We start from the raw sequence: 18,686 nt of genomic DNA, 5'->3' as shown, positions 1-18,686 counted from the left end.
ATCCCACTGTGACAGATGATTTGATACATGATCTTGCATATTTCATACACTTCCCATCCTTCATTCTCATCCGCTGTTGACACCAAAGCCTCTCTGTCTCTTGCTGCTTCGGATGCCGTTCAACAAGCACAGTCTTGTCTTACATACTTTCAAAAAAATAAAGGTTGTTAGGTATTTGTCAACATACAATCTCTGTTTGGTCCCTCCGGGGACACAAATAAGAATGTCTGGGAAGAGAGACTCAGTCAAGGGAAAAAGGAAAGGATGGGGTTTTCACAAACTCTCGATTAAGCAAAAGTCTAAGATCAAGACATTCTGTTTATAAGTGGCCTGAGGAAAATGACAACAAATAGACTCTATTTTCAGTCTCTTGCCACCATGTGAAAAAAATTGCAAAGCCATGGAAGAAAAATCCCTGACTGGCCTTTCTTTACCCTTGGAGTTAGAAAAACTGCTTTACAAATTCCAATTTTCCTTGCACTTGTTTCTCCTAATAAGACAACACATGGGTGACTGAAACTTCCTAAATTGTTCCTCTAAAAAAGCTTCGCCATGCTGTGTCACACAGCATTATGGGGTCACCAAGCGAGCCCGCTCCTCGCCTCATCTGGCAAACAATGGATGGCGCAGTGCGTGGAAAAACAACAGTTTGGTTAGAGAAATCTGTTTGGTAGATGGCTCAATTTGGAGACGCATCTGCAGCAATGCACACACCCAATTGACTTATCACATCTTTCAAAACGATCCTTGCACAGTTGCTTCAAATACCGTATTAAAAAAAAAAATTCCAGATTTGTGGGTCAATGAAACAAAAACAAATGAAAAAAGAATCAATACGAGTTTAAATTTTCTTGCACTTTCTCCTGGCAGCTCCATACTCATCACTCTTTTACCGATATATTCACACTCTCCCTTCCGCACATGCCTGAACAATCTAAATCAACTCTCAATCTTTTCACCCAAAACATCTAACCTTGGCTGTTCCTCTGATGAGCTCATTTCTAATCCTCACCGTCCTGGTGACTCTGAATGAGGTCCTCAACATCTTCCGCCACCTCCAGCTCTGCTCCCTGCTGGTTCTTCCACTGTCTCCAATCCATAAATCATGGCCAGGCCATCACTGTCATAAACTTTTCCCTGCATACAAATCGAGGCTCTTCGATGACGTAATACACCTGGAACTTTCCTGCACCTGTTCCATCCTGCTTGGATCGGTTTCTTCACCTCCTTACCACGCTCACCATTGCTCTGGACTGTTGACTCCACCCTCTTTTCTTCCTGTAGCCTCACTTTTCCTCCTCAAGCACTCTAATCTACATACATTTATTCTTTATCTTCTGCAAATATTCATTCTTGTTCTTTCTAGCGCATGTCTCCACCTTTCTTAATGTTCCTCCATTTTATCCTTGCTTTCACTGCAGATCACAATGTCATCTGCAAACATCATGCTCCACGGGGAATCCAGTCTAACCTCATCGGACAGCCTATACATCACTAATGCAAAGAGCAAGGGGCTTAGAGTTGATCCCTGATGTCGTTCCACGTCAGCTTGAATCCTCATAATCACTTGGCAAAGTTTTTAGCTGGATGCCCTGTCTGATGGAACTCGAGCTAGGGACCGGTCCATACTTCTCACTTGTCCCCCGATTAGGGCCGAATAAATAATGGTAATAATATTTTTAAATAAGCAACATGTGTCTTCTTTGACACATAACAGGATTTAAATGTATGGTTTATTGTGACAGGAAGATCGACAAAGCAATATGAAAAATCACTTGGTCAAAGGTTTAGTGAAGTAAATGTCCTATCTATTTTTGTTGTTGCTTTTTTTTATTACAACTACATGGTTAACCAATTGACATTGGAGCAGCATTGCAAAATCAGCACCTGGCAAAAAGATTTTCTATCCCGGTCTACAGTTCACCACCAGTTTGAGAAGCTTTTTTGCCATCCCACTGCATCCAAAAGTAGTTTATGTGTATTGACTCTCATCAGTACCATGGGTCATTTGTTTGTGTATGAGATTGTGTATATGTATATCCAGTTGTTCCATTAACCCTGTTAAATTGACCAGGAGGAATCCCAAGGTTGTACCTTAAATCCAACAATGAGCTGGCTTCACATAACTGCTTCCTCATTAGCGCTGAAGTGTGAATAAACAGTGTAATGAAGAATAATCTAATCATGACTCCCACCAGACGTAGACAGGGCACAAGTCTGCCACCGTCCGTGCATGCCCGTAGACTCTCGAAAATGCAGGCACGGGCAATGCGCGTACAAAGTGGGAATGCACAAACATGCACACCTCGAGAGAGCTATATTTAATAATGTATGAGGTGGCGTGTTGCCACGAGGAAACGATAAGCCTCATGGTATAGAGGTTTAATTATCTGTCCGCTGCGTAATCATATGGAAACAGCTTCTCACTTGTCTTTTATTAAAGCTTTTCTAGTTGTTAAAGCTGAGGGGCTACTCATGAATTATTAAACAAACCTGCAGAGAATGTGTACATCTTACAGCCTCCCGGCTGCAAGTGTTTTTAAGGCCTGTGGGAATACTCCATTGGGCTATGGGCGCGCTTTCATGTGAACAGCTGGACCAGGAAAAGGAGTCGATGGTGTCATGCGCTGTTTTGGCTCAAACAAGGAGCGGAATGCTTTGAATTTTTTTCTTTTGACACCTTGTTTTGTCCCTCCATGGTGCCACCGAGGAGATTCTAATTGCCGATGAGGTCTGTATATCAGAGCGTGTTTACATCACAAGCAATGAGACTGAGTTTTTTTCAGGTGAGAGCAGAGAAACAATTAACGCTTCTGCCAGCTTCGAGATTCGATGCATCGCTAACCCCGAGCGAGGGATGGACGTCCTCCGACAGAAACAAACGCTGAACATGTAGAATACAACCACTGGGTCAGAACAACTTGATGTATCTGCTTGACACAGATACTATGAATGCAGAATTTATGAGCTAAAAGTGAGTATGTGACATATGAGGGTTAATGATGATTACTATCTGCCGAAACTATTTTCTTGTCTAAAACCCATTTAAACAAGGACTGTGTTGAGTCATCAAGTAAAATTTGTGTTAGCCTGAATTACTTTTTTCAAAACATCAAGATTATTTGTCAATTATAATCTGTTAAACGGTATTTATCATCGTATTTTCAGTGTATAGACAGACAAAGACTGCATCATTGATCTTGAGCAATTTGGTTAGAGGTAGCACATGATAAAAGATGACAACGGAGAGTGTCTGATTTTGGTTTCTCTTTCTTCTATTATGTGTGGTGCGAAGCGCAGGAAGCGTATTGCTGCCTCCAGGCAGGAGGAAACAACGTTGCAACCAGCCTTTGCAAACGGAAATTTTTACTTGCACCTCCAGCACCAACGACAGATTTGTTATCACTTGGGACTCTAAAAACATAAAAGTCGCATCTGAATAGATCCGTTGCATGCTTTTGATGTAAGATCAGCAACAGGAAAAATGTAAGTATAGGCAAAAGTAGTGAGCTGAATCTTTTAATCTATTAATTATTTACAAAAAAATGGGTGAATCTTAATTACTTATTTTACTCATGAACATGCCTTTGATCAGACCAGCCGGGCTATAGTATTTCAAAAGACAAAAATGGATTTATCATAGTTAAATCTAACAAAACAATTTGTACCTGGATGCCCTCTGTGCCAGGCTGCTGCAGCAGTTTGACGGTGCGCGTGTGAGCTGTCTTCTCGCCACGGCCGTCATGCCAGGTCAGGTTGCTGCCCCCGGACCGACGTGGCAGTTGGTAGCTCAGCTCTTCAGCCGACAACGTGTGCTCCAGGGAGGCGCGGCAAAAGCTGAAGCTGGACGCCGCTGAGAGGAGATAGAAGTAGAGAGAGGTAAGTAACACATGGGTGTTTTACACAGGTCATTTCGTACAATTCAATTTCAATTGCCGTACGATCCATTTCGACATTCATCCCCAGAAAAAAAGGAACAACTGAGCTGCACGTTGCCAAAAAGATACTTAAAAGAAAAATAAGTAAACCAGCCATTCCACCCAACAACAAAGGCGCACCAGTTTTTCAGAGTATTTCTCGACACACCATTTATACCTGACGTGTGTTATCACAACTCAGCGGTTTGTTCAGTCAGCAGCTGCATCAAGACAAAGCTCACTTTGCCATGATGGTGGCAAAAAACAGATGAAAACACGAGAAACAGCCTGCAGGAATTGTTGTTATGTACTAGTGCTTTTGAAACTTCATCTGCTTTTTTCCTTGTTTCCCAGTGGAATTTTTCTCTGCGTTTTTGTAGCTGGCAGGTCTTTTGGGTCGTCGGGACAAACCCGTCTAATTACTGCCAGTCAGACTGCGATGGAAAAAACAGGAGAGGGAATGTGGGGAGCTAAAGCGCCCTGCAAGCCTAAAAACCTGCCAATCGAAGAGAAAAAGACAAAAGAACGAGACAAAGCAAGACAGACAAGAGTGCTAGATGAGCATCATTTCATCTCCGCTCCACTGATGTCTCATTTGCTGCCCTTTCACCAGACCTTGTGAGCTCCAGAAGTCATAAAACGAAGATAAAGCACTCGCGCCGCAAGCTATCATAGACTTGTTGTTCTTAACCTCGTAAAAGAGGTTACAGACAATTTAAAGAAAATCCATAGCTGAGTAATAACAGCAAGAAAAAAAAAACATTCTGATTGTTAAATTATACTCCATCAAATCATGTAGTTAGGCATATGATTTCTAAGAAACCAAACAATGTCCCAACTTTGAGTCAAGGCGTTTGGAAACACTCAGTTGCATAGTTACTAAAAAGACTTATTTGAGCAAAAATCTCTTTGCCCAAAAGTTTGGAAGAAAAGGGGTTGGAAATATCGACCTGCAACAAACTCTGCAAACATCATGGACCAGGTAAGTGGATCGGGGCCAAATCTGGCACCTGGTCCTGTCGCTTGGCCAGGACTACAATGGAAGGAAGGAACTGCCAGTCATATCTCAGAGGTGATTAGCGTCTTCACTGGTCAGCATCACGAGTCATCTGTCACCTTTCTGTCTCAACACTCAGTACTTGATTAGCTTGGACAACTGCCAAATATACTTTGTCCTATTTGTCACTAACTGATGTTGAATTATTTCTCCCTACCCTTGACAAGAAGCCTTTAACAACGTCCCAAAAGAAAACATGAAATAAAAAATGGTTGTTGGACGAAAGGAGGCACGAAGAATTATAAAGAAGTCTATTATTTAGCAAAGAATAAAAACGCATCTGCAGACTTATTTCCCGGTGTGGGGTGACCCGAAAGGGCTCTACCTGAATCCTGAATGATAAATTAACACAGGGCGTCACATTTGACAATGGATGGAGATGCATTTATTTTAAAGCTTTGCACAAAACAGAGCAAGAAACGCAGTTGAGAAACACAGTCGAAGGTAAGAAGCCTCAAATTAAAGGACAAAGTCATATACAAGGTGTTGGCGCACGTGCGCGTGCGTGCATGTGTGTGAGTGCTGGGATGTGTGTGCAGACAGACGGTAGAGAGGTCAAAGCATCTCCACCTAGTGAAGTGTGACCTCACATCAACTTTTCATGGCAGCACAAGCGTTCTCTATCTACTGTGCAGAGCGGCAGGTAAATCTCAAAGGTATTTCTTCACAAAAGGTAATTAAGCAATTTGGCGCCAGCATTGCGGAAGGTCGTTCCGAGGCAAATCCCACACTCGATTAACATTACTCATTTGACTCCAGAAGAGAACATTTACCTCAGTTAGTACAGTTTTTGTAGGATTTTTGCATAACCTTGCCATCAGCTAGAGTTGTATAACGTACTTTATTGCAGGCATTGGTGGAGGAGTGCAATGGTGTATTTTCATCCTCATTCAACTGTGATCGAAAAGTGGGTGAAACTTCATCACAAGGTGATTTCATGCCCGCAGAACATGTTAAAGCAGACTAAAAAATTATGATATCAGCAGAGAAATCGTGTCAACTACTAACAAGTCCGTGGTACATCTGCAAATGATTAGCATGTGTTTAGGCTTTAATATGTCGGAGGTATATTCGGAGGGTTATCTGTGATGCCTCTCCTCTTCAATACCTGGCAAAAAGCCCAGGAATGAGCCATGAAATTACTCAATTTCAAGAACGTGCTTCGGGATAAATATAAAACCCAGAAGCCGGGCTTTTACCCATGATGCATTGCAGTCCATTATCCACTCTGACACGAGACAATGTTGCAGAGGCTGGGTCTGAGGTTTACTTTTCACAAGCTATCACTATCACTTGGCTCGGCATGTATGGGCATACACAATGCAGGCTGATAGAAGATAACAACACACCAACTCTCATCAGGACACAGGCCAACTAAATCTGTGTATGAAAGCGCGTGTTAGTCAAAGCTGGCAGGCTCATGCAAATGTGAATATGACTCACAAAGACAGCATGGAGACTCTGATAGCCACACATCTGGATAGTTCTTTTCTGCCTTGGTTCGGACCACAGGGTCTGAATGAAGCAAGTGTGTGGACAGTAGATGGATTCTGTATTTACACTGCAGGCAATTGTGGCTCAGAATGTACTGCAGGGTTGAGAGCTCAGGTGGATTCAGCTTTTCTGTTATGATTCTTATGGACAACCACACCCTGAGAGAATTCAGCATCGGAATACCAAATAATTTCCTGTTGAGCTGGGGTCTGGTGATCCAAAAAAAAAAACACAAAACCCTCTTTTATATATATATATATATGCCTACAACATTAAATAATAATAATTATTTTTGGAGCCGTGAGCATGACAATGCAAACAAATGGCCTTGAGCTGCAAAGAGTAATCAAACAACCTGAATAATTCAATAACAAAGAGAGTTTGAAGCAAAATCTCAACAATATTGTATAGGTCAGGGTAACGTAGTGCAGTTGGTTGTATAGTTCTGATGTACATTATTGATGTATAATAAAACAAGTTTCTTATTCGCCAGTTTGAAACTTATGACAACGGCATATTACATTTTGGAAAAAATATATCATGTGTGGGAATAAATTTAAGTGTAGTCCAAAGTGATCTGCTGATCCCCAAATTGTACCATGCTCTTTGTGAATAAACTGCTGTTTAGCAAAAAAATTTAATCTAGACAGCATTTATAGCATACACAATTATTCACTACATCAATTCAGTCATCAAGATCTCAACTATTTTTCCAAAACATGACAATTGGAGCACAAATACCTTCAGCTAGAGATTGCCAGGTATCCAACACACTCAGTTTAGTGAACATTGAGAAACCCACAGTTTACACGACTTACCTTCAGCTAGAGCTTGCCAGGTATCCAACACACTCAGTTTGGTGAACATTGAGAAACCAACAATTTACACGATCATGTCATTTAGTGTCATGAGTCCAAAGCAGTTGATTGCTATGGGTGGAGCTTGAACTTGCTAGAAAGAAGTGACTGTTTCCATGGACTTCTCTTCCAAAGTATTTGTCACATGCGGTCTACTATAAATCAATGGGGAGCGCTGATGCTGTGGCTTGCTGAGTGAATGGCATACAGTGGGGCGCACCGATCGATAAAATATTGAGCGTCCTTAGCCGATGCCCACCACGCCATTGATGCATACGTGTCACAGACCTCGTGACAAATGAGAAAAAAGTGATGTAGCGTGGCTGAAATAGCTGCCAGTCAATACGGCTAAATGTATCAACGCACACACACGCTCACACAAACACAGTGGCTATTGATCATAGAGTGGTTTGCAAACAAAGACGGGAATAAATGAGAGTTTGTTGATGAACTGCTCAGCGCCTTACCAGCATCGACACAGAGAGAGTTGGAAGGAATATAAATTACAATTGCACCTTCAAATAGCTCTGCATAAAAGTGGAGAGTGGAGTGGACAGCAAGAACATTTATTCATATTTAGCCCGTAAATGCCATACACTCATCAATTATAATCAAAGTACTTTAAAAACAAATCTCTTTACAGTTGCTTACCCAACAAAAGCGGGCTGAAGGAGCACAACAGGGAGAAAAGGAAAAAGTGTGAAGTTGAGGTGGACTGACCCGAGTCAAACGGGCAAACATCCATTTAATTCATACAAGTCAAATGTTTGATAAGAAACAGCAGCTTTGTTGGTTGATGCTTCAGATGGACCGAAAGAGGACAAGGGGAAGTGATGCAGAAGTTAGTGCACTACTGCTGAGATAGGTGAATGGACAAAGGCAATCACATGGGAAAAATACTGCATGTTTTCCTGCAAACTGTTCAAGAATGTTTTACAGACCAGGTCAAAGGTAAACTGTCATGATCCTGTTTCGGCTTCCTTGCCACCTTATGTGACAATTTCTATTAAGAGTGTTTGAAGGTTGAATCACACCTAGTGGTAATGTTTAGGAATTGAACCCCCAACCTCAGGATGACAACTCTACCACTGAGCCATACTAGGCAAAATCACGCAATTCAATATGCAATATATATAATCAAATAAGTGAGTGTGAAAGACATTTTATTTCCTTTGCTGAGCCAATGCTTTGTTTGTTTCATTTTTAGATACCACACCATCATTATGATTTCTTGTTTTTCTTTTCTTGACCCTTAGAGATCAGCATTATAGCACTGTAACATGACAAGACTGTAAATGCTTGATAACTAATGTGAAAGAAGGCGAGCAGGAGAAGTATTTAACTACCAAGACTTTCTGTGTCTTAGAACTTCTTAATTGCCATAGCCGAACACCAGCTTTGCCTCCTTATCTAGCCAGTTCAATCAGATAGACAAGCACCACCTCGCCCACTCACACGTCCTGAAGTCCCATATGTCAGGTTATAAAAGAGACAGCTTGAGAAAAAAAAAAAAATGGACAGTTTAAGAAGGAATAGATAAAACAATTCAACCTGGATTGGAGTGTTTCTGCACACTCGTAGACGAGTACACACATCAATAGATGCAAAGTGCTGAAAGGAGCTTCTTTTTCAAGGCCAAACGATCCAGAGGGAACGTCTGTTCTCCACGTCTGTACTCCACGCACACACACACACACACACACACCCACACACACACACACACAAGTGAGATATCTCTGGATCAGCTATCGTTTAATTAAGTCTTTGCGTGAATTTGGTAAACATCACTTTATTGGAAGTAAATATTGAAAAATAAAAATGAATTTAGATGAATTTATAGATCCCCCAAGTGATTTTCTATTTGTATTGTAGTCAAGTGAGTGTTGAGTGTTTTCACACTGCAGTGTTTTATTGTATTTATGTTTTATTTCGTCAATCTACGCATGTCAGAATTATTTGTTCTGCCTGGAGTGTGACGCGGGAACACGCAAGTTCAAATTGGATCGATAGTTTTAGTGCCCATAAAAACAGTGAAATCGATTAAAATGTTAACCCGAACTCTGATTGGATTGAAGATATTTTGCCCATGTCAGTGTTACCAATGATATTTTTCAGCACAGAACAGTGCTCTTAAACTTTTTATGTGACACGGAGCAGTTTCGCATAAAGACATGTCTCAACGGACTGGCACAAAAAATAGGGAAAGACTATTATTGACAATACATATGATTATCTGAGCCAATATTTGTCATTGTGATATCGGCTTCTGCTTTTTTTTAGGGGGGGCTGATGAGATCATCTTAAGATTGCATAAACCTCGGGCTACTATTCATTTAAATTTTCAGTTAACTTTCTAAGAGAGATGCTGCTAAGCCCGGGGACTCCCAGGACTTACATTTCATTTGAACTTCAAATAAAGTGAAAAATTAACCTCTTCAAATAAAGTCAAACATTAATCTCTATCGTATTCCATTTCCTTGTTTTTTATTTTATTTTATATAGCCATCTAAATGTTTCACAACTCATCCCTCATCCAATATATGCAATTAGGGTCACTTTTATCCAAATTGAAAATCAGTCTCTTTGCTACAGGAATCCCTGCAGTGTGAATGCATTGATAAAATTGACTTATACTTTGTGCATGTGTGTGAGTATTTATGGATCCATATATGTTCTCCTTCAAAGCACCAATGACCTGAAATGTGGAGCGAGAACGTAACGCTGAGTTGACAGCGTCCCCTGTAACTCTGACTGACAGCTCTGTGACCTCGGCTACTTCTCGCAACAACATTTTGGTCATGCAGTGGCTTTAACAGCTGTCATTTCGAGCAAAATCCAACAACGGGAACTCAATAGGCACGGGCTGATAACCGCTTTCAGGATTAACCGTGGTTTTCAAAAGTCACGGTTTCAATAACCGCTAATACCATCTGTAATTGGTAATGAGTTCTTTTTTTTTTTTTTTTTGAGGGGATTTATAAGCACTGCAAAATATGATTGGCTGCTTGCAGAATTGACAGAGTGGTCTCTATGAAGTTAATTACCTCCAATTAACTTTTTATCACTTTCTTTTGAGTAGTTGCACACGGATAAGGAGGGAAGATTTTGTCGACCATGGTTGCTTGACGGCAAACTTTAAAAATGACAGACAGCACTGACGAAAATAAAATCTCAGTCTGTCACTGACTGAAAAACACCCCGCATATCTCGTGTGTTGTTATACATACTAGTATATAACAAGTGTGCTTGAGTAGACTGTATTGACAGTATATGTACGGTAGATGGCGGAATGTACCAACTAAGAAAGAGAAGAAGAAAGAAGAAAGTAGACCTATCAAATGCTCTGATTTCAGCCCCATTTATGAAGTCTTTTATGAAAGCAGAGCGATTAGCTTTTGTATTTAATCAAAATAAGGCATGTACTCTGAAACAAATTGACTGAACCGGAAATTTAACCAGTTTCAAAAAGGTTAATCAATCCCTCTTGTGTGATTGTTCCTAGTTGTTAATGCAAAATAAAATTGCATCTAGCGATTATTCAATTAATCAATGGTAAATTATTTGAAAAGTTTTGATAGCGACAGTTCTAACTGCATTTTTTATTATTTGAAAAATTCGACTTAGTCTCCATCTTTAGGGTGAAGAGAGAAAGAGAGAGAGAGAGCAATTAGTTCTGTAGATGAAAGAAAGTCACTTTTGACAGGCATTGAAACAACACACTCTCCCATCCTCAACTGCAAAGCTGGCACAAACATTTGATAGTCTGTTGACACAATTGAGGGCCCATTTGAGCGGCGCAGGGACAGTCAAAGCAGCATTTCCGCTATTCATCACTGCCACACTCACAGTGGAAGGAAGCAACTTGAAAAAGGTTAGCAGTTTGAAAGATAGTTCTTAAGTCCCTCACACACCCATCCACCAACACATATCAAGTTGTTAAGCTTGCGAGAGGCAATTGCGATTGCTTTTCAAGTACATGAATGTGACTTGTGCTCCCTGAGTCATGAGAACTGAAGCTGAGGCCAATCGCCATTTGGTTTAATGGGCAATCTGCAGCACAGACTGCAGTGACCCCCAGCACTTAGTGGGAGGAGAAGGCCAACCTATTAACAAAGAGTGGGAAGCTGCAAGCGCACCCTATCACACAAGGCCACACTTAATTAGACTGTTTGATTAGCAGACTCTAATGGAAAGATTGCAAATGGAGGGAAGCGGCGGATGCCGACTGCTCTCCTTGAAACTTGAAGGCTGAAAGTCATCTGGCCAACGATGAGGCTGAGGACATATTGTGTTTGGGGCTTTCATGTTCTCAGGACAGATGGTGACTGTGAGGTGAAAGAGATGAAAGTCATTATAAGTAAACTGAGTCAAAATGAGAGGCGTTTGTTTATCAATCCTTAAAACCTAAGCCTCATTAGTGTGGGTTTCTTGTAGGCTTAAGTAAGACTGAAGTTTCCATTTTGATTATCTCCAATGCAGTAAACCACCCTCCACTGCCAGGGTTATGTTCCAGACAACCCCAGCAACAAGTGAAACTTAAGAAGTTTCAGTATTTGTTGTTTATTTTGTCTCCTCAGACAAAACTTTTCGTTTATTGCTTTGCAGATTGTGCCATGCCAGAAGGAATCGCACGTAGACGTTCGCAACGTTCGACTCCTATCTGTAACGAATGGAGTAAAGTGTGAAGTGACGTATGCCTTATAACAGTCATTTAAATTTAATGTTTTAATGAAGAGCATCTTGTCAAAACCCTTTAGAATGAAAGCTATTTGAACACAAACGGTAAAGCAACAAGTGTAGACAGACGAAAAAAATCCCAGCCTTTATTTTCTGTGAATAAAAATACAATTACTGCAGCTTCCAAGTCACTCATCTTTTGTGTGTGTCTGTAAAGTCAGAGTCAACGGTGTAGTTCATTAAGATTAGAATCCTCACATGATGTTACCTAATTAGTAATCCCTTTGAAATTATGGCATCTTTTTTTTTTTTACTATCGTATTCATTTACCATCGTACCGACACCTATTCCGACTTTCTCCTGTCTCCCCAATTAAAGGGGAGAAATTGGATACGGACCTACGAGCACTGTAATTTAGAAGGAAGGAGCCGGGGGGAACGGGTGTGAATTGGCGGAGCCGTAGATGCAGGCCCTGGATACGAGTAGTGAGGCCTTGTCACTTGAGGAAATATTGGAGGATGCCAAGGTTAGCGGCGAGGTCAGACTGGATGAGACTGTTGAAGCGTGACCACGGGAATCCAAAATTCAGCGTGTGCACTGGTGCTAATCCGCTGCTGATTTTTATTGAATGCTGCTCTCCTCCACCTCATCATTCCCTGGAAGGCCTAAGCATGTAGATATTTATCTACTGATTGATTTATTCATCTATCGTGGCACAGGTCCGAGACACTATTAATAAATGTATTCCTTCCATTATGAGGTATTTTTATGGAGATACAGCAGTGCTTAATAATAATGAAGAGAAATATGGATGTGAGTTTAAGTCGTTCCATAACCACTCTCACAATTTAAAACACTGGTATCTTAAATCATGGTTGCTCAGTAATATGAATGGAAATACCATGAATTTAAAGGTTTATGTCACAGCGGATGGATGGACGGACATCGATTGAATGTCCAAAGTGCTCCGCTATCTGGATTGCTCACCATGGTAACCCCGGGAGGTGGATGAAAATTGATCCTTACGCTACAAAAGTTAAATTAATCAGAATACCGTATACGAGTGGGGTCACTTAAAACAAATACTTGTAAAATAATATAGAGTATATAGTAGGCTGCCCTTTAACGACCCTCATTGGGGAACCCTACACAAGTTTACATCATTCAAAAATGTTTTAGGTCAATCATTTTGTCTGCAGCATCTTTATCCTCCTCCGGCCAGGCCATCGGATCAAGCCAGGTGGGCCATCTGTGCCAATCAGAATTCAAGTGCGTGCATGTGTGGCTTCAAGAGGTTTTTCTATCTCCGAACGTTATACAGAGTGACATACCGCGTGCTCCGAGGATGCGAAGGTTTGGTCAGTAGCTTGCACGCTCTTTAGAAATCCTGCAAGTGAGCCGCTTGCAGTGTAAATATAGAGAATTTAGGAATTTTAACTATAGTCTTTTTTTATTTCATTCTGAGTTTTATTGTATTTATTTTTTTTTTAGGGTGGCTTTGTTAGTTTATTTTAGTTTTTTCAAAAAATTTCAGTTTTAATTTGGTTTTAGTTAGTGTTAGTATTACTTTTCGTTTTTTTTTAAAAACGTTAAAAAAACCCTCCATGGTAAGTATTTGGTTTGTCTATTTTCGTAATGTAAAGTAAAAGATTTTCACCATATTACGATTGACGACAGAGAGCAAAAGGTGGTTTGCTGTCAGAGCTGGATCGGCCAAATGGACGTTGTTCGCAAATGGGGCTGGAACGCAAGGCGGGAAAGTGACAAAGGGTGCATTTGTTTGTTAAACCAACAGCCCCACAACAACGCCGACCCCCATCCTCCCGCCCACTTGGGGTGCTGGCTGGCTGCCCTTCTACTTCATCTGCATGTTCACACAAACACACACAGGCCGCAATGCACACAACTACATGACCTGCAGTTCCAAGAGTTTTTCAACCTTCCTATACCAGAATCCAACTCTGCGTTGTATCCCAGGGTAGAGTAAAATCGAAGCCGGTTATTGCAGAGTCGTCCAAAATATTATATGGCAGCCATCCTAAAGCTGCACTCTCAGCGTTCTTTTTTTTTCCATTTTCGTGATAATGAACATTTGGGTCCATAACAACTGAGACCAGATTTTAGAACTTTTCCCAGTTCAAGTCATGAATTATTTTTTGGTGAAATCTATAAATAGATTCAGAAAATCTTACAAAATTGTACTGTCGTACTCCAAGTTTACATTCTATAGCAGTTTTAAATGTCATATTTATTGGGGGCGGGGGTTCTCATTATTTTGACAAAATTCTTAGTCTCATCAGTTGGTCCTTTCTATTGCCACTGTCTCGAGAGTTGTTGTCGATGAAGAGGGGATACGACCGCTTTTGAACTGAAAGGTTCCCTAGTGGGGCTTTAAGTGGAAAATGTACTAATGAGTTGACTACTGTCCTAAATAAACATGAAAAGGACATTTATCACCTTTAGTCCTGAAGGTTAAACATCATCTATGCAATAAAAAAAATGCATTAAACCTATCATGTTACAAGCCAGAAATAGCCATTAATGACACATAAACACGTGGTTGTTCAAAATGCCAAGCTTCAAGCATGACAAGCTGCAGATGTTGTCACGGTGACAAGTTAATATCCACTTCTTATAGACACTGTGTAGTTTAGTCTCATTGACACGGAGGCTTGGTGGGCGTATTGGGGAGTGTTAATTTGTGCTTCGATCAAGCTGTGTGCTTGGCCTCATGCTGGCCTGTCAAGCCGATGTAAATGCGTGCGTGTGTGTCCGTGCGTGCGAGCGTGCACGTCTTACATATGTATGGAAGCAAGCCAAGATGCATTGGAAGGAATTGTAGAGATCCTGGAAATCTCGCATGCTGAGCTTGGCTAGGCCCATATTGTGTGAGTGAAGACACAAAACAACAACACAAGTACACGTTTACACATGTACAGTATAATCCTGCTGGAAATGAGCGATGGAGCCCTCCTCTGAAACAAAAGGTCCAGTACAATGCGCACATTAGGCTTTGACCACCATATGTCCGGTAGCATTGTGCATACTTTTATGGGAATGCATGCCAGTTATCCTGGGCGATTAAGAAAAAAAGACATGATGAATTACACAATTTGTGTTGTATAGCTATGAAGCAACCATAAAGGGACTTGATGTGCGGCAGGCATTAATGTCTCATTAATTTATAGGCAAGGCTCATATAAAGTGTAAATTCAATCCCTATACATATGATATGTATAAGCCCCATCTAACAAATAGAAATTCATTATCTATGCATAACAGAATAGTTCCATTGTGTATCACTGAGAAAACTGAGGCACCAACTTTGTAATACACATTACACATATGTCAAAACTGTGAAGGTCAGCCGCGTGTGAAAAACATTTTGCAACCTTTTTAAACTAACCCCCATTCGTTAAATAGAACACAATGTTTCATCGATGCCCAGAGCATTCAATCAATGATGCATAAGTAAACTACGGATTAATTAAAACATAGCCCGTGTTCGACTAAGTGCCCATACTTGAATTTGTGTGCCATCTGTATTGCTAATGAACCTTCAGTTGATAAGAGACACACTGAAAAACAATCATCAGACTCCTCACCAATATTAATACCCCCGAGCTGAGAGAGGCTCTCATTCAGCCTCACTCATGTTAACTCGCCTGAAGCAAACACCAGTCAGCTAGTCAAGCACAAGCATGACGACAACATGACAAACAAAAGAGTGCTTACGAAGCATGTACTGTGCCTTCGCCAAGGCTTGAAACAAGGTAGCCCCAAAATCAATGCGGAAATGGCCGCGACTGTGAGCTTAGTCAAGAGTGGAAAATTGGTAAGTTGCAATCAATACCGGGGACATGCATTCAGGGCAGGCTGGGAGGGTGGAGCCTCCCTGCCCCCCATCCCATGTGCAGGATAAAACAAAGAAATTATTTTCCATTCCACTTATCTTGTTTGAGCTTTATGTTGATTTTCTTTTTGAATCCAATAATGTCAATGATTTCACCATTAAAATAGCTGAGTGTGCATATTTGCTGTTCAAATACATAGGCAAGAAGGCGACCATGCACACATTCATCAACGCAGGCGATCGTGGAAGCCCTATTACTATTTGTCCTTCTATTGCCAGTATTTGCATTTTACCACACGTGCCGCATAGGGAGAGACTCTTTCATGAGATTCAAATCACAGTTCAAAATGCACCCGTTTAAAATTGTCTAGTCAACGTGTCATTTTGATCTGCCCCTATCTATGTATTTTTTATTTTATTTCTCTCATTCCAGTTCTTGTTTGTTGTTCATTGTTCTATCAATATTCACTGATACCGCTACATTTTGCAATTGTAAGGAAAATGTCTTCATTTTAACCAAATATTGGGCAAAAATACAAAACACAAATTTTTCTTGATTTAAACAAATACAAACCTTTTGGTAAATGACATTACTGACAATTTAACAGTTGATTGGATGTTTTTCAAGTGGCTGACCAGCCGGTTCCGTCTCCAACTGTCACTTGCATTGTATTTACTGAGCGTGGTGTAAAAGCCAGTAGATCACTCGGATCACTTGCCATTGTAATATACCGCATCTCTGTGATTCATTGATAAAACGGAGAGGATCATAACAGGAGTTAAACACTAATCTCGCAATCTGCACCAAACACGAGGTGCATTCAAAGACAGAAGGACATTTTAAACTCACACGGGAAACTCCTCCATCAATGAATTAAATGCTAAGAACTACAAATGTCTAAACAATGCGAGCTGTCGAACAAGCAATAAAAGCTGACAATACAAGAAAAATCATAGGAGTGAAATCGCCGTGCTATTTGACTTCATTGCCATCACTCATCCATCTGCATGGTTACTCATGTTACGATAGACCGTGACTGAGATGTCAAATGTTAAATATTCAAAATGTTGGTATCTTGACAACACTAAGTGGAAGAAGAATGTGGAGTCTGGTGGATGTAAACAAGTAGAAATTTCTCAGCAAAAAAGTGTTGCCATCTGTTTTCCTGAAGGTAATATTGGTGGATTTTATGAGAACCAATCAGACATATCACCACCAATACCAAATGACAGTGATGTATTGTGACAGGTAGAACAGATAAATGCTCTTCCACTAGCACCATATCAGTATTTCATTTCAATATAACGCACATAATTTTTGAGACATTTTGTTTGATGGTGCTTCATGTAATTCAGAATAGCCTCCATAGCATTAGTGTGAGCAATACACGAGTAGCTTTTGCAAGGGTCTACAAGTCTTCGAATGATTCCGGGTTGTCATGCAATTCCCGTAACTGCAAGCAAGTATAATAATAAAATGATTTGGATCCCGTTTTTTGAAGGAGAAATGGAACACTTTTTTTTTTTAGCTAATAGGAAGTCTTTTAATTATCAAAATAGTACATGTGGCTCAATTTAGGCGCCCATGTCAATGGCTTTTGAAATATGCTTTATATATATTGCTTATCCTGTTCAGGGTTATGGAAAAATGTAACCTGACTTCAGACAGGGTTAAACTTCACCCTGGATTGGTCAACAGTACTGAATGTGTGCGTCTGTCTCTAAAACAATATTCCGAACATCACTGTGCATGAACTGAACCAACATTGCAAGCACCCAGTCAGGTTAATGTACCATAATATCATCAGTGACATTCTGTCAAAATAACACTATTTTTTTCTAATTCCAAGTAAACTCAAATTGCTATTTCACATTAAATTTCACATTTTGTGTGTGTAAACAAAAGAAAGCCCTCACTGCTATGAGCTCATTCATACTGAAGAACACATGCATGTGTTTACACTGCTTGATCTCTATTTATAGCCAAACAAAAGAATGGAGAACAAATAAAAGCCAGCTCATTTTTGTATCTCTCTACTCAATACTGGATGCCACCCAATCAGGTGAGGGAATGGGAAATCATTTAAATTATTTAAAATTGTCCTTACAATTAGCCAACAGAATAAACTATAAATAAAAAAAAGTTCGGGCAAATTTTGTGAAACATGACAGGAAACTCCGCCTTATAATTGTCCCGTTTACTTTCTAGTGTATACATATTTGTTGTATTTCGCAATAATATTACAGCCTCTCACTAGCCTGGCGCTTTCACTTTTCTTTTGGCATTGCATTCCGTGTGAAAAAAGAAAAAGTATGATATTGGCTTGGGGCTGACCCGGTTCCGTCAAGACAAAATGCGCCTACCGTCCACGGCCATGCTCGGTCTCAGCGTGGGTCTGTCCGTGGTGCTGTCACAAGGGTTCTTCCATTCTGATCCCGGAGCGATGGAACGTTGGGGGGTTGTGGACGGTGCAGGAGGAGGCGAAGAAGTCTTCTCGATCGGACAGCCGGATTGCACTCGCGCATCCCGCGACCATTTGTTGTCACACAAGCCGGCAGCCCGCACACATGAGGTGGTGAGCGCTGAAGCTCCGCCTCCTCTTTGCACCTGACTGCCCCGAGATTGAAAGGTCACGACAGTACACTTTCTTTTCCATCACGCTTTTCATTTTTAGTCCCAAGTATGGGATGCTGAATACTTGACATATTTTTAAAGAATGTCAAATACAATGCAACGCTGTGGAATTTGGTCGCGTGCATGTAAACCCATTTTTTTTTTTTTTTGGTGAGGCACAACTTAAATTACTGGTGTCAAACTCAAGACTCGAGGG

General features: G+C 40.6%; 1 protein-coding gene across 1 annotated transcript in view; it reads right to left on the bottom strand.

The window, feature by feature from the left end:
• The window catches only part of LOC148401767 (sterile alpha motif domain-containing protein 10-like), a 31,610-nt gene extending 13,142 nt beyond the window's left edge, over positions 1-18,468 (bottom strand). Inside the window, exons 1-2 of the mRNA XM_088368122.1 lie at positions 18,220-18,468; positions 3,669-3,853 (exon numbers count right to left, since the gene is read on the bottom strand). Coding sequence (XP_088224248.1) covers positions 3,669-3,853; positions 18,220-18,232 — 198 coding nt within the window. The 5' untranslated portion in view covers positions 18,233-18,468. The remainder of the gene's footprint in view (positions 1-3,668; positions 3,854-18,219) is intronic.
• Positions 18,469-18,686: the final 218 nt, after the last annotated feature.

Source organism: Syngnathus floridae, chromosome 2, assembly GCF_059516105.1.
Source record: "Syngnathus floridae isolate MCC-2025c chromosome 2, RoL_Sflo_1.0, whole genome shotgun sequence".
Lineage (NCBI taxonomy): Eukaryota > Metazoa > Chordata > Actinopteri > Syngnathiformes > Syngnathidae > Syngnathus > Syngnathus floridae.
This window is presented reverse-complemented; position numbering and strand designations above follow the sequence as displayed.